This window comes from Sarcophilus harrisii, chromosome 4 (genome assembly GCF_902635505.1).
Source record: "Sarcophilus harrisii chromosome 4, mSarHar1.11, whole genome shotgun sequence".
NCBI classification, from domain to species: Eukaryota; Metazoa; Chordata; class Mammalia; order Dasyuromorphia; family Dasyuridae; genus Sarcophilus; species Sarcophilus harrisii.
The window spans coordinates 453,464,995-453,491,676 of record NC_045429.1 but is presented as its reverse complement, the minus strand read 5'-3'; the positions used below and the strand labels follow the sequence as shown (position 1 = coordinate 453,491,676).

Here is a 26,682-nt window from a genome sequence, read left to right as displayed (position 1 = left end):
ACAATCAGAGAAATATGACCATAATTGATATAAAACTGGGAAGCAAGTCTCATAAAGGAAAAAGGAATAAGCATTGGAAAAGCACCTACTATGTGGGAGGTACTAAGTGCTAAGTAGTTTTTACTCATTTGAATCTTACAACAACCCTGAGACAATAGATTATATTTTTATCTTCATTCCATAGTTGAGAATAGTTGAAAAAACTGAAGCAAATAAAAGTTGAATGACTTGCTCAGGGACATAGACCTAGTAAGTGTGTGACGTCAGATTTGAACTTAACCCTTCTTGATTCCAGACCCGGCATTTCATCCATTGCACCACTGACTGTCTCTAAATGAAGCCAAAATTATCTCCACGGCAAAATCTAAAAGCTATTTGAAAACAAGAGACACACACTAAAAAAGCATTTGCACTTTTGAACAAAAATATCTGTACTCCATAGAAGTCTGAACAACTGAGCCATCAAGCCAAAAAGATAAGTATGTAAAACAATTTATATTTTTCAAACCAAGATAAATCAGTTGCTCATAAAATGTAAGATTCCTCAATGGACTCTATGGACAAAAAATAATTAAATGTTTCAGAAGAGAAACATAAAAGAGGAAAGGGAAAACTAAGAGAGGGAAAAGCAATGAAGGTATTATCTTTGATGAAGGAAATGCCTAAGTTAAAAGAAAAAAAACTTATATGTACATAAGAATAAAAGAGAGGAATTTTGTATAATAGTTTTGCTAAGTTTAAATGAGAAAAAATAACATTTTCTGTCTTTTCTGATAACTTTTTTTAAAAAAGAATGACACGAGAAAAAAAAAAGTCGAATCAACATTAAGCTAAATGTAAATAGACTAAACTCTCTCATAAAGTAAATAACTTACATAATGGATTAAAACCCAGAATCCAGTAATATGTTACTTAAAGGCAGCACATAATCTAGGAGGACCTCAAGAATTTTAAACTGAAGCATTTAAACTAGAGCAATGTTTTGATTCTACCAAGCTAGTCCTAAATCATGAAAAACAAAAACAAAAAAGCTTAGAGTCAGAAAAATACCTCAAAGAAAATTGAATTCAAACCAGAAGGTTTTAAGAGATACAAATAAGGATGGTTTATTATACTCAAAGGTTTTATCTAAAATGAGAATGTTTCCATTTAAAATATATATGTGTGTGTGTGTGCCTGGAAATTCTGTAGTAAAATTCATAAAAAGAAAACCTTGTAGTTTCACAAAATGAAATAGCTAAAAAGTCATTAAGCCAGATATTTCAATATTCCACTGTTAGAATATATGTTCAACTAAAATAGGGAGAACATCACAGAGCTGAATGGGGACATTAAGGAAATTCTATCTAACAGGTATAATAAAGATGATTCAGCCAAAATTTTTAAATACATTTTTAAACCCACATAGAACATACAGAAAAATTGATGAAGTGCTCGTGACAAAGGAAATAAAGGAAAATTGTGAACTATTGAGATTTTATATATGCTATTCCCATTCCCTATATGAAATGAAGTTAATAGTAAATAACGGTGCAATATACAAATGCATATATGGTCCATGTTAAAACTAAAAACGAGATTTATTAAACATTAGTGGAGCACCAAAGGAACCGATTTTACAGGATTATAGGGATTTTAGCCTTGGGTCCCCAGTTAAGGGTATAGAAAAAAGGCCATTTATTAACCTCTCCCTTTTCTTCTTGGACATCCTTAGAACAGGATTTGACAGAATAATAATCCATGCACCTAGAGCCAGGAATAAGTTATTTATCTTTTTTTCTGGGAGTTGGAAAGAGTTCTTAAGCCACAGAGATATCTGTAGGGCAGTGGATAGAGTGGTGGGCTTGGAGTCAACAGAATTATATTCATATCTGGCCTTAGACTTATACTAGCAATATGACTATATATCTGCCTTAGTTTCCTCAACTGTAAAAGGGGTATGATAATAATAGAACCCACCTTGAAAGTTTGTTGTGAGGACCAAATGGAATAATTGTAAAGTACTTAGCACACTACCCGGTACATAAATAGGCGCTACATAAATGTTAATTATTATCACTAGAATTTTCCCTATGGCAGCTAGGTAATACCATAATGCACAAGAGCCCTGGGCTTGGAATCAGGAAACTCATCTGCTCGACTCTTACTAGCTGTGACTCTGGACAAGTCTTTGACATGGGAGACACTGGCAAAGGATTGCCCAATATGGCGTGCCCACCACGCCATGTGTTCTATGAGGAAAGCAGAATTGCAGTAGCTCCAAAGAAAGGTGAGTGCTCCTAGTTAGAGACATTTCCATGCCAAATGCCCAGAACCAACCTGGGCAACTAATTAACTCCGATGAACACAGATTCCAGAAATCTCTTTGAATTATATGATTGGCTTAGTAGTAGAAATACCTCTGGTGGTTGGAGAGTTGGGATTTGAATGGATACTAGCTCAGCTTGAGGTAGCCTTGGACAAAGTTCACTTCACCTTCCTAGACCTCAGTCTATCATCTATAAAATGGGCATCTCTTTTAGATGGCAAGTTGATGGTCTCTGAAGGCCCTCACAGATCTAGAGCGATGATCCCATGCATAAATAAAATGGAAGTTAATTGAGGATTTTTGATCATCACCCACTACTGACCATCTAAATTGACATGAATAACAAAAAACTAACTCAACAATTAAATGCCCCTAGTAAGCCAATGTCTTTTATTTTATGCATCTGAAAACAATTCTCTGGGAAGAGGTTCATCAAAAAGAAAAAAAAATCTTCTCAAAAAAGGAGTTTAAGAACCCCTGAATCAGAACCCTGCTGATTTTAGAAATCATCCTTGGAGGCTACCTCGTCCAACCCCTCTCCCTGTACAAATGACCAGGAACACAGGTGACTTGTCCAGGATGACACAATTTACTAGCAGAGCTGCTACCTAAGAACCAAGAGCCTCAGAATCTTTCCACAGAAAAGAAAGAACCAAGTGAATGGAGTGAGAAGTGAATCTCTGAAAAGAGTTCTGAAAAGATCTAGGGCAAGTTATTCAAAGTAAAAACAATTGGATTAAAGCACCTGCTGGATTCACCCAAGGCAAGTAGGTAAAATAATTGATATGCAGACTGAAAGTTCACAATAAATTCAACAAAAATTGGCAAACTCTCAGTAGGCATCAAGCCTGGGGCTGGAGGTTACAGAGACAGAAGTTAAATACCCTACGGGAGCTTATACATTTGTTGTTGTTCAGTCCTTCTTTCTATCCAGTCTGAGGTAGTTAGCCATGTCCTTCTACAGATGAGGAAACTGAGGCACAGGATTAAATTGCTTGCCCGGAATCACATAACTAGTAAGTGTCTAACATCAGATTTGAACTCATGAGGTAAAGGGACCCACGTGTGCACAAATGTTTGTGGCAGCCCTCTTTGTAGTGGCCAGAAACTGGAAACTGAGTGGATGCCCATCAGTTGGAGAATGGCTGAATAAATTGTGGTATATAAATATTATGGAATATTATTGCTCTGTAAGAAATGACCAACAGGAGGAATATAGAGAGGCCTGGAGAGACTGACACGAACTGATGCTGAGTGAAACGAGCAGAACCAGGAGATCATTACATACTTCAACAACGATACTATATGATTATCCATCCTGATGGGCATGGCTCTCTTCAACAGAGATGAACCAAATCAGTTCCATTTGTTCAATAAGGAAGAGAACCAGTTACACCCAGTGAAAGAACCCTAGGAGATGACTATGAACCACAACATAGCATTCCCAGTCCCTCTGTTTTTGTCCGCCTGCATTTCTGATTTCCTTCACAGCTAATTGTACACTATTTCAAAGCCCGATTCTTCTTGTACAGCAAAACAACTGTTAGGACATGTATGTTTATATTGTATTTAACTTATACTTTAACATATCTAACATGTATTGGTCAACTTGCCATCTGGGGAAGGGAGTGGAGGGAAGGAGGGGAAAAGTTGGAACAGAAGGTTTTGCAAGGGTCAATGCTGAAAAATTACCCATGCATATATCTTGTAAATAAAAAGCTATAATAATAAAAAAATAGATTTGAACTCATGAAGATGAGTCTTTCTGACCTCATTGCACCACCTCACTGCCCCTTACATTCCATTAGGGTACAACAATCTGTACTCTTGTAAGTAAACGCAACAGCCAGTCTGAAATCATGAAAATCTGAGTTCAAATCCAGCCTCAGACACTTGACAACCGTGTGATCCCGGGCAAGTCTCTTAACTGCTACCTGCCTCAGTTTCTTCCTCTGTAAAATGGGGATAATAATAGCACCTCTCTCCCAGCACTATGGGAATATTATTTATTTTACAAACTTTAAAATGCTTTAGAAACATCACTGCTGTTGTTGTTATACAGTAAGTGTCTTCTCATTTTAAGATGATCACTCACTCTTAAATCCTTTCCAATCTGGCATCCAACCTCATCATTCAATCTGCACCTGTCACTGCACTTTGGTCTCTGTATTCCCAGCATTTAGCAACTGCCTGCTTCTGTAGCAGATGTTTAATAGACGCTGGTTGGTTGACTGGCCTTTTTCAAATGCGTGTTAAGGTTCCAGTTGTTTTCCTTCATTCTTGAAAAGGACCAAAATGACATCACTATGTTGGGATCAAGGGCCAGAGTGTCCAACTGTGGCTGATCAAACCAACGTGTGGCCGGAAGGCTCTACCACAGATTGGGCACAAACAGTCCATACGAACACACATTAAAGTTCCACATAATAGGGAATGTTTCAGAAAGAAGCCTCTTTTTCTGTTCTTTGTATAAAGAAAAATTCAGCATTGAAGTCTATCGAGTTGATAGCAATAAAAATAAAAAAAAAAGATTTTTTAAAAATAATTTTCCCCTAAAGAGAAAGACAAAGATAGAGATAAAAAGACAGATGGACAGAGAGACAGAAAGAGACAGATCTAAAGCCTCATTGGTGGAATACTGGGAAAGTTCATCAGTCATCATTAATAAGAATTTATGTGCCAAGTGCTAGGAACAAAGAGGAAGCTGGTGGCTGTCCTCAAAGAGCTCTTAGTCATAATGAGTCAACTTGCAAACAATAAAGAACAAAGAGAATACACAGGATAAATTGGGAAAGTGCTAAGATTAAGGAGGGCTGGAAGAGGTTTCTTGCAGAAGGTGGCTTCTTGGCTGAGAATTGCAGAAAATCAGAAGGTGGGAAGGAAGGAGAATGAACGTTCTAAACCAGATGGCTAGCCTATCAAAGAGGCAGCGTCATTGGACCACAGAGTATGTGGAGACAAGTAAGATCTAAGAAAACCCAAAAGGAGGGAAGGACTAGGTTAAAAAGCCAATCAGATTTTATCTTTGCCCCTGGAAGTGATAAGGAGCCACTGGAGTGCCCCTAGAACCATAGAGTATGTGGAAAGAAGTAAGATCTAAGAAGACCCAAAAGGAGGGAAAGACTAGGCTAAAAAGCCAATCAGATTTTATCTTTCCCCCGGAAGTGATAAGGAGCCACTGGAGTTCATTAAGTGTTATGGTGCAATCCTTAGGAACATTGGGCAACGTCAAAACTGACCAAGAACCAAGTGAAAGCATCAGAGCCAGGAGGTTTTCCTTCTACCCAAATTGGCCATCTCATAGCACTGAATTCTCCCATTCTCGGGCATCAATTCAGAAGGAGGAACTTTGTTCTATTCCTAGATTTCCATCCCCACGAAACCCTGATGTACTGACCTGCAACAGGACCTGCGTCTTTGAGCGGAGAACAGGCTGTCTAGTGGGAATGGATGCCATAAGGTATGAGCTAAGTCCACCCCAGATGAGCAGATTAGCGAGTAAGTGGGCTCCACATTAGGACTGAGCACAAGAGAGGAACACCCACATATATTTTGGCTTTGGGATGAGCTCAAAGTGAGCAGCTAAAATAGCTGCCTCCTCCGGTGTGCCTGGAGGAATGAAATCGAATCCCTCAATTAAGGCTCTGTGACACAACCACAAAGTACACACCCTGCTTTTTCCTGGCCTGGAAAGGAGATGCTCGGGCAGCCAGACTCATGAATTGTAACTTCTTGGAGAGCCAAGACCAGGGAGAAGCAGTTGGAAGAAAATTGACTTCTCCTGCTGCAAAAGGAAAATCGAGAAGGTTTCTTAATGGTTGAACACTCCAACAATGGCGGATCGTTTTAGGTGCCTCTACTATCAACCAGACTAAATTAATTTCTAATATCACATTGAAGAAGTTATAACTTATAATTCTATGATCATCATGGGAGAGCGAAAGAATTCTAGAATTAGAAGGAGGTTCAGATTCTACCTCCGCCACTATTAGTCAAATCACCCTCTTGGGGACTCAGTTTCCTTATATGTAAAACAAGAAGGTTAGATTAGATGGACTCCCAAGTTCCGTCCAGTTTTATAATCCTATGATCTCTTTCAAATTTGGCTACAAGTGTGTTCTTGTCCAAGACTATCTAGTCTTTTGGGGAACAATTTTAATCAAATAAGATGAAGCTCTGGAGAGATTAGTGATTTCAATGGGGTTGAGATAATCGGGTTTAAATGACTTAGGATCACACAGCTAGTTACCATCTGAGCTCATACTTGAACTCAAGTCCTCCTGATTCCAGGCCCAATGCTCTATCCACTGTGTCACCTAGCTTCCTCAAGGATACCATTTTTGAGTGAGGTGTTTCATCTAAGAATCTTCTAATCCAACAAGCATTGCTTAGGTTCCTAGTGTATACAAGGTACTGTGTTTGGATGTTCAAGTTCTGAGGTAGCTTCTAGAAGGCAAACCTAGAGATAACAGAATCTCACTGTACTTTCTAAATTCTCTTACAAATGATATTTTGTGTCCACAGTCCCTGTGGGTCTTCCATTGGATAGAAGAGTTTGGTAAATAAACTTTCCTCCCTCTTGACACAACTAGGTTGTAACTTTCTAACCATGGCAGCAAAAATGAAATACAGTAAATCCTGTAACCTAGACATGACTTTATAGGTGTAAGGAATTCTTAGGAAGGAAAGTTTCTCCACTGATGAAGATCGCAAATTATCTGTAATTTATAGTCTTGGAATAATCAATAGAACTTTGAGGTTAAATGATTTGGCCACAGTTGGTCAGTTAATAATATATGTAAGATTTGGAAACCCTGAATCTTCTTGGAGATAAAAAGGCACTGGGGATACCAAACAAAATAAAGATCCCTGCCCTCGAAGAGCTTATGTTCTGCTGGGGGTGGAGAGATTCAGTATCTAATCAGAACATATACATACACATTTGAGAAGTGAGTCTTAAGCAAATTTCTCTCAGAATCTAAAATGAGGGGATTGAATTCTGAAATCCCTTCTGCCTTAATCCAGAGGGATCAAGAAGAGGCTTTCCCTTAGGAGACAGCCCCCGAGCTGAGGCTTAAAGAAGTCCAGTGGCCAGAGATCCATAGGGGAGCCGGTGTGGAGGGGTCAGTCTACACCTACAAGAGGGAACTGCAAGTCCTCAGTAGTAAGTACGCCAGTTTGGCTGGAGCACAGAGTGTGTGAAGGAGAATAACAAGAAAAATCCCTAGAAAGGTAGGCTGGAGCCAGTCTAAATGCCAAGCACAAGAGATAATTTAAGCTGTGCCCTTTAAAACAACGGAACTTTTTTGATTAACCAGTTTTTATGGGGATGCTTGCTAAAATGCGTTGTCTAATTACCTGTATTAAATAAAGTTTACAGCATCTCATCTGAGCTCTCCTTAGCAACTCAGAGGCATCCTTCTCAACAGCCACTCAATTACAATGCCATCGAGCACAGCGCTGCTCTCAGGGACTTTGGAACTACCCCGGGCCTGCTCGCTCATCTCCTAAATGGCCCCAGAATGCTGTGCTTCTCCTTGCTCCTTATCTGCTTTCACTTTTTTCCCCCTTCTGTCTCCTCCTTTGCTGTCAAGCTGTCACTTCTCCAGCTCTAAGCTCCTCAGCTATTTCCGTGCCTGAATCTCCATCCTTGATTTCCAACCTGCTCTTTCATTTTCTGCTTCTAATTTGCTATGGAGTAAGAAACCTCATTACCAAATTTGTTAAAACCATGTGTAAAATCAGAATTAATAATGAGTGAGGGTCTGGGAAGAAGGAGGGGGGATCTTTCCTGTGGCAATAAAAATATGGGTTTTAGGGCATGGGCTGCCTTGCAATTATTTGCAAGTATTGGGGGGCTTTTTAAAGGATATTTTCACATGTTTAGTCTCATTCCAGACGGCAGAGGTTCCCATCCATCAATCCATCAATCCAAAAATATTTGGTAAGCAGCTTTTATGTACCAGACACTGTGCTAAGCAATGGGGATAGACAGAAATGAACTTTAGATATTATTGTAGCTACTTTATCACATTAAAGAGAATGAAATATATTGAAATTTAATTATACATGTGGCAGCTCTCTTTGTAGTGGCAAGAAACTGCAAACTGAGAGGATGCCCATCAATTGGAGAATGGCTGAATAAATTGTGGTATATGAATATTATGGAATATTATTGTTCTGTAAGAAACGGCCAGCAGGATAATTTCAGAGAGGCCTGGAGAGACTTACATGAAGTGATGCTGAGGGAAATGAGCAGGACCCGGAGATCATTCTATACTTCAACAACAATACTCTATGATGATCATTTCTGATGGACATGGCCCTCTTCAACAATGAGATGAACCAAATCGGTTCCATTTGTTCAATAATGAACTGAACCAGCTACAGCCAGCGAAAGAACTCTGGGAGATGACTATGAACCACTACATAAAATTCCCAATCCCTCTATTTTTGTCCGCCTGAATTTTTTATTTCCTTCACCAGTTAATTGTACACTATTTCAAAGTCTGATTCTTCTTGTACAGTAAAACAACTGTATGGATATGTATACATATATTGTATTTAATATATACTTTAACATATTTAACATGTATTGGTCTACCTGCCATTAGGGGGAGGGGGGGGGAAGGGAGGAAAAACTGGAACAAAAGGATTTGCAATTGTCAATACTGAAAAATTACCCATGCATAGAACTTGTAAATAAAAAGCTATAATATAATAAATTATACATGTATTCTGCCTCACCTCCTTTCTGTCCCCTATCTTCCATAACAAACTGACATAAGATTTCCCATAGGGGGCATCTCAGAAGGGCATTTATTTAGATTTGAAAAGGATCTCAGAGGCCGTCTAATCCAATCCCTTCATTTACAGTTGAGGAAGCTGAGGTCTAGAAAAGTCTACTTGTTCAAGGCAACCCAAGTGGCAAGGAAAAGAGCTGTTCCTCAAACCAGGACCTAAACCCTTAACTCAGCACTCTCCAGCAATGTTGGATGATAATAAAGCCAACAAATAGTCAGTGCCGTAAAATTACCCATGCATATAACTTGTAAATAAAAAGCTATAAAATAAAATTTAAAAATTAAAAAAGATTATAAAGCCAACAGGAAGGAAGAGAATCAGAGGCAGCTTTGTGCACACGGCACCACAGCTCAGAAAGGAGGGAGGCATTTCGTCCAGTTTTGTTTTGGGTGCAGTGCCCAAGAACAGCTAGGGAGATTGTTTTTTCTGCAGGAATTACGGTAATTGCAGTACCCTGTAGCCATGACCTGAATGAACACATCCCCTTCTGCACTGCTGGTGATCTATAAATATTATTAATGCTAACCCCAATAGAATCACGGCTTGAGCCTTTTCCCTCCCCCTTTCTCACAACATTAAAATTCTCCATTATACAAGAGCACTGACTTTCAAATCAGTAAACAAGCTGGAAGGGATCTTTGAAGACATCCCACAATTTCATTTTACAGAGGAGGAAACTGAGACCTACTCACAAATAAAGATCACAAAATGCATCAGAAGCAGCATTTGAATCCAGACCCAGGGACTCCAAAGGTAGGTGATGGTTGTCGTTGTTTGGTATTCCATCCTCTCCCCCACTTCCCTCAAAAAGATTGATGGGAGGAAAGTTGTTTGTAAAATATGAAGTGTCATGTACCACTGAGATTTAGGGAAGTTCTCAACTATATTGCTAAATACCAGGGGAGTCTTTTGTCCAAGGTACAGGATGGCCAGTGAGAAGAAAGTGGCTTTTAAAGAAAAGCACCGTAAAGGCTTGTTTACCTAGAATTTCAGGTCCTTGATCCCTTTATTCTCATTCTCTCTCTCTCTCTCTCTCTCTCTCTCTCTCTCTCTCTCTCTCTCTCTCTATCTTTCTCTCTCTCATTTTAATTTTATTTTTATTTTTATTATTTTGCTGAGGCAATTGGGATTAAGTGACTTGTCTAAGGTCACACAGCCAGGAAGTGTTAAGTGTCTGAGATCAAATTTGAACTCAGATTCTCCTGACTTCAAGGCCGGTGTCCTATCCACTGCGCCACCTAGCTGCCCACCCCCTCCCCTTTATTGTTGGATAAATCTTTTATATCACCAATATAGATACCCCCTCCATTAATGCAGATTGCAATCCATTAATACTTGTCCACTCTGTGAGCAATCCCTGCCTACTAAAGTTCTGTACCCCCACCAGGGCACCCACCCAACACGATGGGGCCTTTTGCTCAATAGCTTGACATTGCCTAAACACCACTGGGGTATAGGGGCTGTATAGCGATTATCTGCTGGCTCCAACTCTTTTTTCCAGTCCCAGAACTCTGTTCTCTCTCATCCTCTGTAGACATTTCTCCTGCTGAATTGGGCCCATGCTGTGTCCAAAAGGAAATCCATAATCATTTAAAAATGTCAACCTGCCTCTCACCAAATGAAAAATGCCAGCGGTTCAGACCGTGACACGGAGTCATAATACGGGCTGTCCCCGAACTCGCCTGCTGGGACTCGCTCCGGAACAGGCCCTAGACAGGAGGGAGGACGAGGTGAGGCCGTGGGGCTGTGGCCCTCGGATGGTCATTTGAGGGGACTCCAGGCGCTGTTAATGGCCTCCAGTTTCTCCCTGAACCCAAGAAGGATCTTGTTAATGATGGCTCCAGGTAGGAGATGAGAGCTGCCCTCTAAGCCATGTCCAGCCTCCAGCGCCCACAGGCCCCAGTTCTGTTAGCTCTCGGAGCTCTAGGCACTTCTTACAGAGAAGATGGCAGCCTGCACCGACAGGAGGAGCTCCATCATCTTTATCAATGAAGCTCTTCCCTGCTCTCCCAGTGGCATTATATGGCAACATGTAACAAATGCGAGTGAAGTAAGAATTAATGAGTGAGGGGCTGGGAAGAAGGGGGGGATCTCTTTCCTGGGACATGAAAAGGCATGAAATACTATAGTCTCCAAGGAATAAAAGCAGAGGGTCCCTCGGGCACAGCATGAACAGGCGGCAACACACTCTTTGGCACTCATCACTGCAAGGATGTATGTAATAATCAATCATTGGGGCCGCTGGGTGGTGCGGTGGTTAGAGCACCAGCCCTGAAGTCAGGAGGACCTGAGTTCAAATCTGCCCTCAGACACTTAACACTTCCCATGTGTGTGACCTTTTTTTTTAAGTCACTTAACCCCAATTGCTTCAGCAAAAAAATAATAATAATAATAATAATAATAATAATAATAGTAATGATCAATCATCAAGCACTTTTTAAGCACCTACTGCATGCCAGATATGATACTAATTGCCGGAGACACAAAGAAAAAATGAAAATAGCTCCTGCCCTCAAGGAGCTCGATTTTTAATCCAGGAGACAATGGATACATGAATGGGTATACAAGAGAAATACAATGAAAAGTATACAAAGTAGATGGTGCTCATTTAGAGAGGAAGGCCCGGCAAAGCCTCCCGTACCATCTGAATTCTTCCCTAAGTTGTATTTCAGGTCCCTGTAGATTTGTCTGGGACTTCCAACTGGAAGTAAGAATGTTTACTTCAGCAAAAAGAGGCTGATAAGTAAACATTTCCGGCACCAAGAAACAAAGTTACACCTTCCAACAGCGATGGCCAGAATAGAAAACGGCAAAATGCCATGGATTCAGACTGTTTTGCTCAGTTTGTCCTCCCCTACACACACACACACACACAGAGAGAGAGAGAGACAGAGAGACAGAGAGAGACAGAGACAGAGAGAGAGACAGAGACAGAGAGACAGAGAGACAGAGAGAGAATGCCAGGGATGGGGAGGAGCAGGGCTGAGGCTCCCTCTGGAATAGCTACAGAATGGGGGTATGCTGAATAAATAAATACCCTTCCAGACATCATGGTCTTCTTCGAAAATAAGGACAAACAACAACAATAAATAACAATTGAAAATGTTCCCTTATTCCACAGGAAGCTGTTTGCAACTTTAAATGTTTCTGCCTTAAGACCAGGATACAAAAAAGATACAAAGAAACATGGGAAGACTTGTACCAATTGATGCAGAGGGAAGAAAGCAGCATGCAAACAACAGAGAGAGAGAAAGAGAGAGACAGAGACAGAGACAAAGAGAGACAGACAGAGAGAGATTCAGCAAGAGAGAGAGAGAGAGAGAGAGAGAGAGAGAGAGAGAGAGAGAGAGAGATTACAATCGTGATAAAAAAGAAAAAAGAATAGGATAGCAGTAGCAACAAAATCTGGAAAAATACCCACTAGCCAAATAGTTGAGAAAAAGGACAAAGATGAGAAGAGGACATTTGACCCTGTTTTGTCTTGTCGAGAACCATTCATTCTTTCAAGTTCTTATGCTAGACACTGTGAGTGCAAGAGACAGGGAGAAAAATGAACTGGTGCTTGCCCTCAGGGAGCTTATATTCTATCAGAAGGCTCAGCATATGCATATGTATATAGTTAAGGAAATACAAAATATCCACAAAGTAAAAAGGAGTATCCACTAATGATTGGAAATATATTAAATCATGGGATCATAGCTGCACAGCTGGAGAAGTCTCAGAAGCCAAAGAGTCCAGCTCTCTCGTTTTTTTACAGATGAGAAAAAGGAAGGTGAGGGATTTTAAGTGACTGGAACACAGGTACCCAAATCAGGATAAGTAAGACTGAGCCCAGGTCCTTATACCCCAGGAAAAGTCTTATATGGGATGTGATATCCCAGTGGAGCCTTGAAGGAAGACAGAGGTTCTCAAAGGCAGAGAGGTAAGGAGGGAGAATATTCCAGGCGTGAGGGACAGTCTAGTCAAGGAGGCATGGAGGCTGGAGTTATCCTGTAGTAGCATGAATATCACATTAATAGGTTTTTTTTTTCAAAATCGAGTCTATAGTTTTATATCCAACTAATTTTGATTTTTTTTTTTTTTGAGGCAATTGGAGTTAAGTGACTTGCCCAGGGTCACAAAGCCAGGGAGTGTTAAATGTCTGAGGCCAGATTTGAACTCGGGTCCTCTTGCCTTCAGGACTGGTGCTCTATCCACTGTCCCACCAAGCTGCCCCTAATTTTGGTTTTTGCTTGTGTTTAAAATGTTTATTTAGTTGTTGAAAGAAATATTATTTTGTTGATGTTACTTAGATTAGAGGAAGGGAAAGTAAGACAAGACGATGAAAGTATGGGCAGAAACCAGCCTTCTTATCTTGATGAATGGAGGTGCTAATTATAAACCATTCTTGTTTTATAAAAACAAGACCCTTAAGAAGGGACAAGTTGTTAGCCTAGAAAATAATGATTTATAAATGTTAGCTGACTGACTGACTAACCACCATGCACCTAAGTAAACAATCTGGATTCTGCCCATGTTATAGTTAGATTATTATCTTTTTTCTTCCAAACCATTCTTTAAAAAAAAAAAAAAAAAAAAAAAAAAAAAAAGTCCTAATGAAAAGATATGTTGTTAGCTTAGTGTGATTAATTTTATGTTAGGATATTAATTAATTTTTATCAACTAAACTACAATTTGATGGCAATATTCTTTTGCCTGATTAATGAGACACTATAATATCAAGGATGACAATTCTGGCAAGGGGAAAGAATTTTTAAAATGCCAAAAACATTTAAATGTCAATGTCAACCACTAACTGGATGAACACATGAAATTGTGATCATTGTAGCAGGCTAAGTCAACTCTAGAATGTTGAAATTATGGAAGCTCCAAATTGAAAAAGACCTCAGAAGCCCTTCTAGTCCAACTCCGACGTGACTAAGAATCCCACCAGCATTCATGATTGGCCCATGCCAACATGAGAAACCTGACATTATTTCCTCAAATCAATTTGAAAATTTAATACTATACCAACCAAGCTACTCAACAGATGCTGTACAGAGTCATAAATAATAAAATTCATTTTAGAGGACCAAAGATAGGATTTTAAGAGAAATGATGAAAAAAGATATGAATGAAGGGAAAATAATACTTCTGGGTCTCAAATTATATTATAAAGCACTCTACAATTATGTGATAAAGAACTCTTTGCGACCATTTTTAAAATGATACTATTTTTAAAGCAGCAAAGCAGATGAGTGGAAAAGGATCAACAAGAATCAGAAATAATCAAACTCAATCACCCAGCCAATGTTTGATGAACTCCACAGCATAAATTACCTTGGAAAGAATTCCCTGTTTGACGAAAATTGCTAGGAAATTAGGAAACGGTCTGTCAGAAATAAGGTTTAGACAAACATCTTACACAAGATATTTCACAATAAATTCTCGTAGTTGTGTGATCAGAATATGAGAGATGGGACCCTATAAAAATAGTAGAAAAGTAGATGATCTTTTCCCAACTTTGGATAGGCTCTGACTTCTGAACTAAACAAAAAATGGAGGGAGTTGTAATAGATAAAAATAGATAATTTCCATTAAGGTAATTGAAAAGCTTTTTGAAAAAACAAAATTAATAATTTTGAATTAATGTCATTGAAAAGATTTTTGAATAAATAAAATTAATCATTCTGAATAAATTTTTGAAAAAAGAACAAAAGAAGCTGACTGGGGAAGAGGGGAAATCTTTGTCTCCAATATCCCTATAAAGATCTGATATCTAATATACAGACAACTAACAGAAATGCCTCAGCAAAATCCCCTTTCCAATAGTTAAGTGGTCTGAGTTTATAAATTTACAATTCTCAAAAAAAATCGACAACATACAGAAGAATGTTCTAAATCACTAATAACATAGGAAATGTACATCAAAACAAACCTGAGATTTTACCTCAAAAACAACTAATTGGCAACTCTGACAAGAGCTGGAAAGAATGAAGGTAGGACAGGTTTTTGAAAGATGAGCACACTGGTGCATTGTTTGTGGAGCTGTGAATTATTCAAGCTTTCCGAAACATGACTTGGAATTATACAAAGGGAATGAATGTCTGTACTCTTTGAAACAGAGCTTCTGCTGCTAGGTACATATTCTAAGGAAACCAGAGACAAAGAGAAAGGCTCCATATACACCAAAATATTTATAGCAGCACTTTTTGTAGTAACAAAAGATGAAAAACAAAATCAATAGCCATTAAGGCAGCTAGATGGCACAGTGGATAGAGCACTGGGTCTGAAGTCAGGAGGACCTAAGTTCAAATGCAGCTTCATTTACTTACCACTTACTAACTATATAACGCTGGGCAAGTCACTTAACTCTCCCACCCCAAAAAAGCAAAATTAATACCCATCGACTAGGTAATGACTAAAGAAATAATGGTACATAGATATAAGGGAAATTTTCTGTGCTTAAGAAACAATGAAAACAGAAACATGGGAATTGATTTTAAAGGAAATTAAACAAAACCAAGAATATACATATTGACCACAACATAAAAGAAAATAAACATAACAATATAACATAACATAAAATATAACAACATAAAGAAAGTAAAATGGAACGATCTGTCATTATAATGACTAAACTTGGCCCAAAGAAGAGATATAGAAGGAAATAACTGATGATTTCTTTGCAGAAGTGTGGGACATGGATCTAGAATACAGCACATATCACCAGGCTCCTTTAAGATATTTTAGTTAGTTTGGTTTAACTTTATGTTTTTCCTTTTTTTATTCTTTTCTATATGAAATGGATTTTTTTTTTTTTTTTTTTTTTTTTTTTTGAGCAAAGGAGCAGGGATGATAAAGTGGGAAATGCAGTGATATAAAAACAAAAGATAAAAATCTCATGTACATTCTGAGAAGGTATGGGACTGTGCTCTCCATTCTGTGAAAGCGCCCAAGGGGAAGGAGCATTTCCCACATCAAGCCTAAAGTGGCCACTCTAGAGCTTCCCCACCCAGTCCTGCAAATAATTGGAGCCTTTTGTGTATTTAGGATCAAGGATCTAGAGATCTCAGGCAGGAAATGACCTTATCTTTTCCAACTCTTTCATTCTACAATCAGGGCACTGAGATCCAGGACACACAGATAGTAAGCACAAGACAGAATTTGAACCCAGGTCTTCTGACCTCAAATCTACTTCCCTCACATATTGGCAGAGAAAGCACCTAAATCTCTTCTTCCAGCTAAACATCCTGGTTCTTTCAACCAATTTTATATTTATAAGGCCTGCATTCAGCTCCCTTTGCCTTTCAGAGGACCATATATTTAAGGGACAACTCCTCATTTTTAAAATGAGAAAATTGGTCTCCATGGAGGTAGTGACTTGCCTAAGATGAAAGGATCCTGGATGTGGAGCTGAAAGGGGCCCTAGGAACCATCTAGTCCAAATACTGTTTCTTACAGAGTAAGAAAATGAGGCCCAGGGGGTTGGTTGTCCACTGCCTCAAAACTAATAGAAAACAAGGGAAGAGAAAGGAGAGAAAAACAAGAGAGGTTAAAAAAAAGAAAAAGGAGAAAATAGGAGATAGAAAGTAAGGCAGAGACAGAGAGACACACAGAGACAGAGGCAGAAATAGAGAGAGATACATAGAGAGAAAAAGATGGGAGACAGAGAGAGAAAAAGAGACAGAAAGAGGGAGAAGGGGAGAGAAAGAGGGAGGAGACACAGTTAGAGAGAAGAAAGGGAAGAGGGATAGAGATAGAGAGAAAGAGAGATGGAGAGACAGAGAGAGGGGGAAGGGATGGAAGGAGAGAGGAAAAAAGGGAGGGAAGGAGAGGGAGACAGAGAGGAGAGAGGGAGGAGAGAGATGAAAAGAGAGAGGGGGGGAGAGAGATTCAGAGAGAGACAGTCAAAAGGAGGGAGAGGAGACAGAACAGAAAGACAGTTGGAGAGAGAATTGGAGAAAGGGGAGGGAAGAAGAAGGAGAAGGAGAAAGAGGAGGAAGAAGAGGAAGAGGAGAGGGGGATATTTCTGGATTCTACAACCATTCTGAATATGCTGGCCATATTGGACACCACTGTCAATGCTCTTCACAAAAATGGCCTCTAGCTCTCATCCTGCTCCAGGAGCATCCAAGCATCATCACCAAGATCATTATCATTATGACAGGTTAAATGAAATGGAAAGAAAGGTGGCCAGCTGTTCCCGCAGCCCCCGTCCTAGAGCTGCGCTCCAGGAGGCTGAGAGGAAGCCAGGCCTTCCTGCTCCTCTGCAGGCTGGCCCTGGAAGGCAGGGATATGGTCATGTGCAGGAGCATCTCCTCCACTTCTGGAGGAGCTCTGGAGGTGTTCGGGGAGGGGAGGGAGTAGCAGCTGCAGATGGGCTGGGGTGTGAGGGGCCACTTTGGAATAATCCAAGGCCTTCAACCTCAATGCACCAGTGGGCCAGACGTCGCCCACAGCCTTCCTTCAGGGTTCCCTAGCTGCAGAACGGGCCAGAAGTCCCCCACACCTTTGCCTGACAGGTTCCGGTGTGCTCCCCCAGGACAAGCTGATGGGAACAACCTAGTACAAAGCGTTTCACACAAAAGGCTGTGGGTACCAAATAAAAAAGTGATCTAGACTTTGGAAGGGGACACAACTCAAGAGAGAATGGAAATGAGAAATTGTGAAGATGCACAAATGATGAAGAAGAGAAAGGAAGGGCAGTGGGGCCACATGATTCCGGGCAAGTGTGCTGGGTTCCGATGCCTCCCCCAAAGCTCCTGTGTGATTTAGCCACTCTGAGCCGATCTCCTCATCTGTAGAATAAAAAGATTAGACTAAATGGCCTCTAAGTCCAGTGATCCCTTAAGCTGCCTGGATCTCAGTCTCCTCACCTGTAAAAGGGGAAAGGGGTTGGACTAGACCACCCTCCATTCTCCAGATCTTTGCTCTGGCTCACTGACCTCCCAGAGGAGTATTGTGGGATAGAATGAAAAACACGTGTAAAGCACTTTATAAGCACTCCTTAGGCATAAAGCATTAAACAAACGCTAGCTATTAATGTCACTACCTCTCTGGGCCTCAGTTTCCTCCTCTGAAAAAAGAGGGGACTGGACTCGGGACTTCCAAGGTCCTTCTGGCTAGAGAGCTAAGATCCCTGATGGGAAAACTCCAATAAAGCTACGTTTCAAAAACAAGCATCTAAAAGATCACTGGCACAAAGAGCTCAAATCCAAAGGGTCCTTGGAAACCACCCACTTCACCTCACCCCCCGACTCATCAGGAAACTGAGGCAGGAGCAATGAAGCCACTGGCCTAAAATCCCCTGGCAAGGAATAGCTGAGCTGGTGTCTGACCCCGGCCTCCCTGGAGATGAAGCAGCTCTCTCAGAGAGCATGTGACTCAACGGGAGAGAGAGGAGAAACCCTGCAAGAACAGAGACAGGAGGTCAAAGCCAGAGATGCCAGATAATGTGCCTGTGACAAGACAGCTTTCCCCAAAGCCGGTATTTGAAACAAGAATGAGGAACAATTTTAAATTAAAAAAAAAAAAAAAACAAACCAACAACAGAGGGAGAGAGCTCTAGATTCACCAGGCGCTGTGAATTATTCAGTTTCGGGATATAATTGTCCACACTCTGAACAAAGCAGCCTGCAGCTCCGGTCCCACAAGCAGCAGACTGGAAATCGGGGGCCTGGCTCTATTTCAGGAGCTCCTAACCTTTTCTCTCTCACTCCCAGATCCATCTGGCAGCAGGCTGGAGAGCCCAAGGACCCCTTCTCAGAATCACATTTGAAATGCACACAAGAAGAAGCATTGGATTATAAAGGAAGCCATCGATACTGAAATACAGGGATGAAAATCTTTAAAATAAGCTCCCAACTCCCAGGGTAACAACTCCTGCCCGGGTTCCCATTAGGAGACCTTTAAGCCTCTGACTCCCAGTTTAAGCTTCCCAATTCATATTTCACATTTATCTTCTCCAACACAGGGAAGAGCCTAGTAAGAAAGTAAAGAACAAATGACAAAAATAGAAAACTGTTGCCAACATAGATGGGGAATCAGGGAGAGAGAATGTAGTTGTTCTAAGTGATTTCATGTCACTGGACCCAAAGAGCATCCTGGGAATTCAAATTAAAAATATATATATGTATGTATATATGTATATATTTGTTAAACACTTATATGTGAAATACTGCACTGGGTGCCCAGAGAAACTAAAGATTAAATAAGATTTGATAGATAGATAGATAGATAGATAGATAGACAGAAATATATAGTCTCTCTGTCATTGTCTCTCTCTGTCTCTCTGTCTCTGTCTCTGTCTCTCTCTGTCTCTCTCTGTCTCTGTCTCTATCTCTGTCTCTCTCTCTGTCTCTCTCTCTCTCTCTCTCTCTCTCTCTATATATATATATATATATATATATATATATATATATATATATGTAGTCTCTTCTGTCAAGAATGGAGTTAAGGAAACCCACTGGAAGCTTGAAACTTATCTTAGTCAACAAACATTTATTATGTGCCCCTGTATAGGCTCCTCCTCCCCAACACACTTCCTTCTCCCAGAGGCTCCTTCCTCACTTCTATCTCTTGGAACCTCAACTTTCTTTCAAAGCTCAGCTCAAGTGCTACCTTCTTCATGATTCCCCAAGCTGACAGCGCCCTACGTTCTCCCTGTGCTTCCCCCTCCCCAATCAATCACTGCTTACATATTTATATTTATTTATAATATTTATATTTTTATTATCGTTATTGATCTGTGAATATGATGTGGAATGGAAGTTCCTTGAAAGCAGGGACTGGTTTAATTTTCCTCAATCCCTAATCCAGTGCCTGGTACATAAATGCTTCCTGATTGGTTGATTGCCCACAAACCTTGAGAAATAATAAAGAAAGCATAGCAGACTCCGATATTTTTCAATGCCTCTTATCCCAATTAAGGAGAAAATGATAGATTCCAAAAACAGCAAACAGAAAGAAAACCAACGTTGAAATTCAGGCTATCGACAACTTTGATCCACACAATGAGACTGAGGACAGAACACCCCTTCACCTCTTACCGGAGATATGGGATAGATTTAAAATGCGGAGAAAGACATACATGTTGGAACACAGCCGATGCGGGGATTTGTTTTGCTGGACTCTGCACATTTGTTATGAAAGAAGTGAGCTTCAGAGAAGTCATCAGATGATAGCTATCAAGCTAGAAACTCCAGATTCAACATTTCTCTTTTAAAATTGTTCAATAGAAGATGAGTGGGAGGGAATGATAAGAAACGCTTATAAAATGAATTCATTTATATTTTAAGAGGAAAAAAAATCATGATTTTCCCAAGATCTCATGGCTAATACTTGGTGAACCTAGCACTAGAACCCAGATCCATGCTTCCTCACTAATTCTGGAGATGGATGATATCCCTTCTTAGTCTTCATCTTTGTAGATGAAGAATCCTAACCTGTCTTTCAAAGGTCATCCCTCTAAATCAGTGGTTCTCAAAGTCTGGTCCAGAGCATCCTGGGAATCTCTGAAATCCTTTCAGAGAATCTACAAATTCATAATTAGTTTTTATTTTTAATGTGATGAATATCTATAACTAGAAACCACATAAACAAAAAGTATTTGGACAGATCCTCAATCATTTTTAATAGGATAAAGCTATTGAGAACAAAAGTTTGAGGACCACTGCTCTAAATCCCTGGAAGGTTTCTCCTCTCCAGTTTTATGATATCTTTCTTGGAAATTTTATTATTCTTTCCAGGAAGATTCCAGATGAGGATGCACCACAGTTCTGGATGAGGAGGGAATAATCTATTAGGTTTTGTTCCCACTATTATCCCGGGTGACACCTTGGACTTTCTTGGACTTAAAAAGTGCTGCTGGCAACACACTAAGCTTTATGACTTTTGGGTCATTGTCTTCAGTGACCTTCTGAAGGCACAAATAGACTCATCAGAGCCCATTGCTTTGGAGCAACACAATTTTGGATTCTTTTGTGTTGTTCCACTTACTATTCTCGTGGATTTCCCAGATATTTCCCATATCCCTGTCCACCATTCCCCTATGAAGGTTGTCTCTCCAGGAGAATGTAAGCTTGTAAAGAGCAGGGATTATCTCACTTTTGTATTTATAGTCCAATGTCCAGCACACGGTGTTTAATAAGTGTTTTATTCATTCATTCATTTATTCACTCACTCATTATCTTTCCTCAAACACTTTCCTTTAAACTTAGCCAAATAGAAATTCCCTTGCCAAATTTTTTTTCCCAGTCACCAATTCTTCAAGTCCTTATGGTTTTCCCAATAGACCTGGCATTTATCTAACTGGAAAAGCGTGATCTCTAATCTGGAGATTTCACCGGGAATGTCTCTTCCAAGTTGGTTGTAACAATGCTAAATTAGGTAAATCCCTGGGAGATTCCTCCGTTTAGACTTTTCCAACCAGAGCAATGGCTTCATCACTAGTGTGTTTGCGTGTGTCGGTGTCTGTGAATCGGTGAATATAGCCATGGACACAGGTGGAATCCCAGGGAGTCTTCCAGAAAAAGCAATGGGAAGGGGAATGCAAAGAGATAGAGATCAGAGGATTCAAGGAAGGTCCAGGGAAGGCTCAATCAATTGCTTCCCTTCACATAAGAAGAGATGGAAGCACAGGGAAGTTTAATGACTTGCCTAAGATCATGTGGCAGCGAATACAGAGCCGGGACTTAAAGCTACAATCTCTGGCTCCAAATCCAGCTATACTGTTTTACCACCATCTTCGTGCCAATGGCAGACAGACTGTCGTAGAACCTGTAGAACCTAGAACCCTGAACATAGCTAGGGTTTCCCCTTTCTCCCCATGTTTGCTTCATAAGTAGAAGAGTAGAATATAATTAAAAGTTAAGTTCCTTGAGGGCAAGGACCATTTAAATCATTATTTATGTGTCTCTACCACCCAACACAATATCTGAAACATACTGGTAAATAATAAATGTTTGTCTGATTGGACTGAATTCGTCTCTCTGTAGGAGGACAGAGATGCTAACCCTGTAATGTTCCTTTATTCTTCCAGAGGATGGAGAGATACTCTGTCACCATTTCAGCAGACTCGCCTTTTAAGCAATAAATTCTTCCAAGATGTCCAATATTAACAAAGGTGAAATATTCCCTTGGTGATTACTCCAAGAGGACAGCAGCATGACGACTGACTCAAGCAGGATTCAAAACCCCACCTTGCCTTTCACTAGCTGTGTGACCTTGGGGTGAGTCACCTTCCCCAAATTTGTTTCCTTATATATATAAAGTGGAGAAAGTGCTGGATCTGGAGTCAGACAGACCTGAATTCAAATCCAGCTTCAGACACAAGCTGGGTAAGCCATTTAATACCGTCTGCTTCCTTTTCCTTATCTATAAAATGAGCTGGAGAAGGAAATGGCAACTAACTCCCGTATCTTTGCCAAGGAAAGTCCAGATAGGGTTTTGAAGACTCAGACACAACTGAATAATAGTAATAACAAAATCACAAGGGACTAAATGATCTTTAAGATGCCTTCCAGCTGTTAACCTACCATGGTAAGCACAAGAAAACCACTGGTTCATTTGAGATGCTAACTAGTTTTTCTTCAAATTTTGCTCCAGTTTGCTAGACGACAAAACCTAGAATCATGACGCCTGATGATAAAGCAACTGGTCCAACCCATCGCCCTAGACCAGATACTTTTAATGTCCTGATACTAGATCTTCCAGCTCATGTTATCACAGTCAATCCCCTGACGGGTATCTGGTAGAAAAGGTCTATGTGCTTAGCCATTACTTTCACTTGCCAGAAGCTGGACGAAACCTTAGGAAACATCTTGTCTGACTTGCTCATTTGGCAGATGGAAAAACTGAGGCAGAGGGATAAGGTCTCAGTCATAATTGCCATCAAATTTGCTCTTACTTCTCCATTTCTAGAGCTAACGCTCCTTTCACCATCTCCCACTGCAGACTGCCATCTCACAGAGCAGTCCTAAAGCTCCCCTTCCTTAGAAAGCTCACTTCTCACCAAATTCCCGGCATTTGAGTTTCCAGGCCTCCCCACTATTCCTATGATTATCCTGTTTAATTGCTCTTTCCAGCTCTTGAAGAGGCAAATGGCTTGAGACTAGCTCTGACCATCCCCATGAGCTCTCAGGGTGGCCTTTCTTGGATTTGCCAAACAAACTCTTCATAACACAATTCATTAATTCAGTTCAAATGCCCATTTTTGCTTAATAAAGGATGAAGATCCCTTCCCAATGTCGTTCCCCGCCCCTGAAACCCTCAGCAAGAGAGAGACAGAGATAGAGACAGAGACAGAGAGAGAGAGAGAGAGAGAGAGAGACAGAGAGAGAGACAGAGAAAGAGAGAGACAGAGAGAGAGAGAAGTCTCAAAATATTTCAACATTTTGAAAAATGACCAATTTTAGAGTTTCCCTTGTCTCAACAGAAAGCAGCTATTCCCAAACTTCCTACTGCAAAGAGTATGGGGAGAATGATCATTAGACTCTTTTTTTAAATTTTTACTTAATGATTCCAAGGACAAGACAAAAAAAAAAAAAAAAAATAGGCCAAACACCTCCAGAAAAGGTGGAATTCTGATTAAATGGCTCATTAAGTTTAATTCATTCCAAAATGACAGACAACAGGAAAGTAATGAAAGACCTGGGCCATTTAGTCCATTAAAAAACCCCAGCAGCAAACATTACAAATGCTCCAGACCCAATGAGTGTTTGTTTTAGGAAGTGGTGTCTGGGTTGGCTTCCTCACTTGTTTTCATTTTATAATTCTAAAACATAGGGGTGTGTGTGTGCGTGTGTGTGTGTGTGTGTGTGTGTCAGCTTGGGATGGTGTTTTCTATAAGCAGCCCAATACCTGTACTTGTGTACATGTGAACCCAACCCTATGTTTGTATACATACAAGGTCACAAATCTGCATACACACAAACATACACGCACCCGGATGGATACACGTATATATCTACACACACATGCCCAGATCCGGGCACCCCCAGATCGGTCTGGGTGATTACTTGCATCCACATCTGTACACATCTGTATAAAAGTAATACATACAGACAGATGTGCCCAGATGCACGTTGCATTTAGTTAGAAACAAAAAGGGTTTTGCAGTTGTATCCACGCACACGGGGGTATCTGGGTGGGGATCATTTATTTCCACACAGACTCAGAGAGAGCCAGATGCCTCCAGAGTTCTCCTGATGCCAGGCTAGTTCCAGGTTCATGTGGATACATGGGCACGGACACACTCACATATAGAAGCGTATATGGGCTGATAAGGTGAACACAAACCCAGTATACAAGTGGGGACGTTCAAATGCAAACCTAAGGTCGGATATAAACACACATGTGTGTTTATAGAAGCTTGTGCTTCTACACAGGTCCCTGAATTCAGCCTCTTTCCACACACACACAGCCCGCCGGAGGCTCGGCTGTCCAAAGCACCCCCCGCCCCTGCCAGCTGACTTCGGTCCCCGGAACTAGCTGGTGCCTCACTTTTTTAGTTGGCTCGGAAAGCTTTGTCTGACAAACGAGCCCTAGAGCTCCGTTCCCGGGTCCCCAAGGGTTGTTTGGAGAAGGGGGAGGAGAGAGAGGAGAAGAGAGGAGATCGAGAGAGGAAAGGGAGGGAGGAAAGGAGAGAGAGAGAGAGAGAGAGAGAGAGAGAGAGGCGAGCAGTGGACAGCAGAGGCAGGCAAGCTTCCCTTCCAATTTGCCAGCAGGGCAGCGGGCTCTGTTTTCAGCCAGGCTGGGTCCTCAGGGGCGGGTGGCAGGGCGGGATAAGCCCCGGGCTACAGCCCCAGCGGGAGGAAGGGCAGGGGAAGGAGAGGCCGGCTCCGGGAAGGACGCCTCTGCCCCTCCAGCCGTCGGAGGGGGCACCACGGACTGGGCTAACCCTTGTCCGTGCCGGGGGCGGGGGAGGGTTGGGGGTGAGATCGCGGGCTCCCTGGGCACGGCGCTCGGTTCGGAGACGGCGGGTCCCGGGGCAGGGCGGGGGAGGGGCGGCAGGGGAGGGGCGCGGGCACTTACAGTGGCACCAGCCTAGGTGACAGCACCAGTGCAGCTTGAAGCACTTGCCATGGCTGTGGGTGGCGCAGATGGAGAGCCCGTCGCACGGCTGGAAGTCGGGTCTCCGCGCCGCGCAGCTCCGCGCCAGGGCCTGCGCTTCGTCCACTTTCTCGCTCTTGACACCCCTCTCGGGCCCCGGCGCCGCCTCGGCCGAGCTCATCTCCCCCGGCCCCCCCGCCCCGGGCCCCTCCGCCGGCTCGTCGGGCCCCCCGGGCTCCCCGGGAGCAGCGTACTCTCGGCTCCGGGTCGGCCCCGCAGGAAGCAGCTGCTGCAGCCCCGGTGCGCTCCCGAGCCGAGCCGAGCCAGCAGAGCCCGGGAGAAGGAGGGGGGGGGTCTGTGGGCGGGGCCGGGGGCGGGGCCCGGGAGGGGGAGGGGAGCAGTCGGAGGGGAGGGGCCGGGCCGGGCCCGGCTGGGCCGCGGGCTGGGGTCCGCCCTCCCCGGCCCCGCCCGGATCTCGGAACCCGCACGCGCTCCCGGGGCCCGCGGCTGCTCGCCCCTCCTGGACCGCTGCCGCGGCCACGGCCAAGGCCACCGAGCCGGGCCCCTCTCGCAGTCTTCCAATCTTCCACCCTCCCAACCGCGCGCTCCCCTCCTCTCGGAGCTGCCGCCCCCTCCCTCCAGGCCCCTCACCCTAGGCGCGCGTGCTCACACCCGCGCGCACACACACAGGCAGTCTTTGGGGAACGGAGGCCCTGTCTTAGCCACTATCACCCAGCCAGCCCTCTCACACCGGAGTCTCTCCCACACACACTCACACACTCACACACACACACACACACACACACTCACACACACACTCACACTCACACACACACACACACTCACCATCCACCCAGGGCTCACACAAAGGCTGACCCACCCTGTAACGGCAAGCTCACCCCCCAAATGCCCACGCACGACGTCGGGAGGAAGGGGGCAACTCGGGGAGGGGCCGGGGGTGTTCGAGCTTCCCCTGGTCTGACCCGGCCCGGCCGGGTCCCCTCATCCCCTCTCCTCCCGCTCCGCAGCCTCCGGCCGCGCCCGAGCCCGGCCCAGCCTCCCGGGGGAGCGCAGGCAGAGCCGCGGCCGCTGCCGGGGCTGCAGTCCCTGCCCAGCCTCGCCTCCCCTGACAGCCCGCTCCCTTCCACCCTGGCTTGTCTTTCCTCTCTCTTCCATCCGCCCTTCGCCTTCCCCTTCCCGGGCTAGGGGGATTCCGCGTGTGTGAGTGTGTGTGTGTGTGTGTGTGTGTGTGTGTGTGTGTGTGTGTGTGTAAATGTGTGTGTGTGTCTGTGAGTGTCTGTGAGTGTGTGTGTGTCCGTGTGTGTGTCTGAGTGTGTGTATGTGTCTGTGTGTGTGTCTGTGTGAGTGTGAATGTGTGTGTCCGTGTGTGTGAGAATGTGTGTGTGTCTGTGAGTGTGTGTCTGTGTGAGTGTGTGTCTGAGTGTCTGTGTGTGTGTGTGTGAGTGTGTGTGAGTGTGTGTGTGAAGGTGAGGGAAAAGTTGTCGGGGGTGGGGGGGGGAGGTGTGGGGATCCCCAAT

General features: G+C 42.6%; 1 protein-coding gene across 1 annotated transcript in view; it reads right to left on the bottom strand.

The window, feature by feature from the left end:
* C4H3orf70 (chromosome 4 C3orf70 homolog) overlaps positions 1 to 25,503 on the bottom strand; it is a 50,920-nt gene extending 25,417 nt beyond the window's left edge. Inside the window, exon 1 of the mRNA XM_031968079.1 lies at positions 25,127 to 25,503. Within this exon, the coding sequence (XP_031823939.1) occupies positions 25,127 to 25,325 (199 nt within the window). The 5' untranslated portion in view covers positions 25,326 to 25,503. The remainder of the gene's footprint in view (positions 1 to 25,126) is intronic.
* Between the last annotated feature and the right edge of the window lie 1,179 nt (positions 25,504 to 26,682).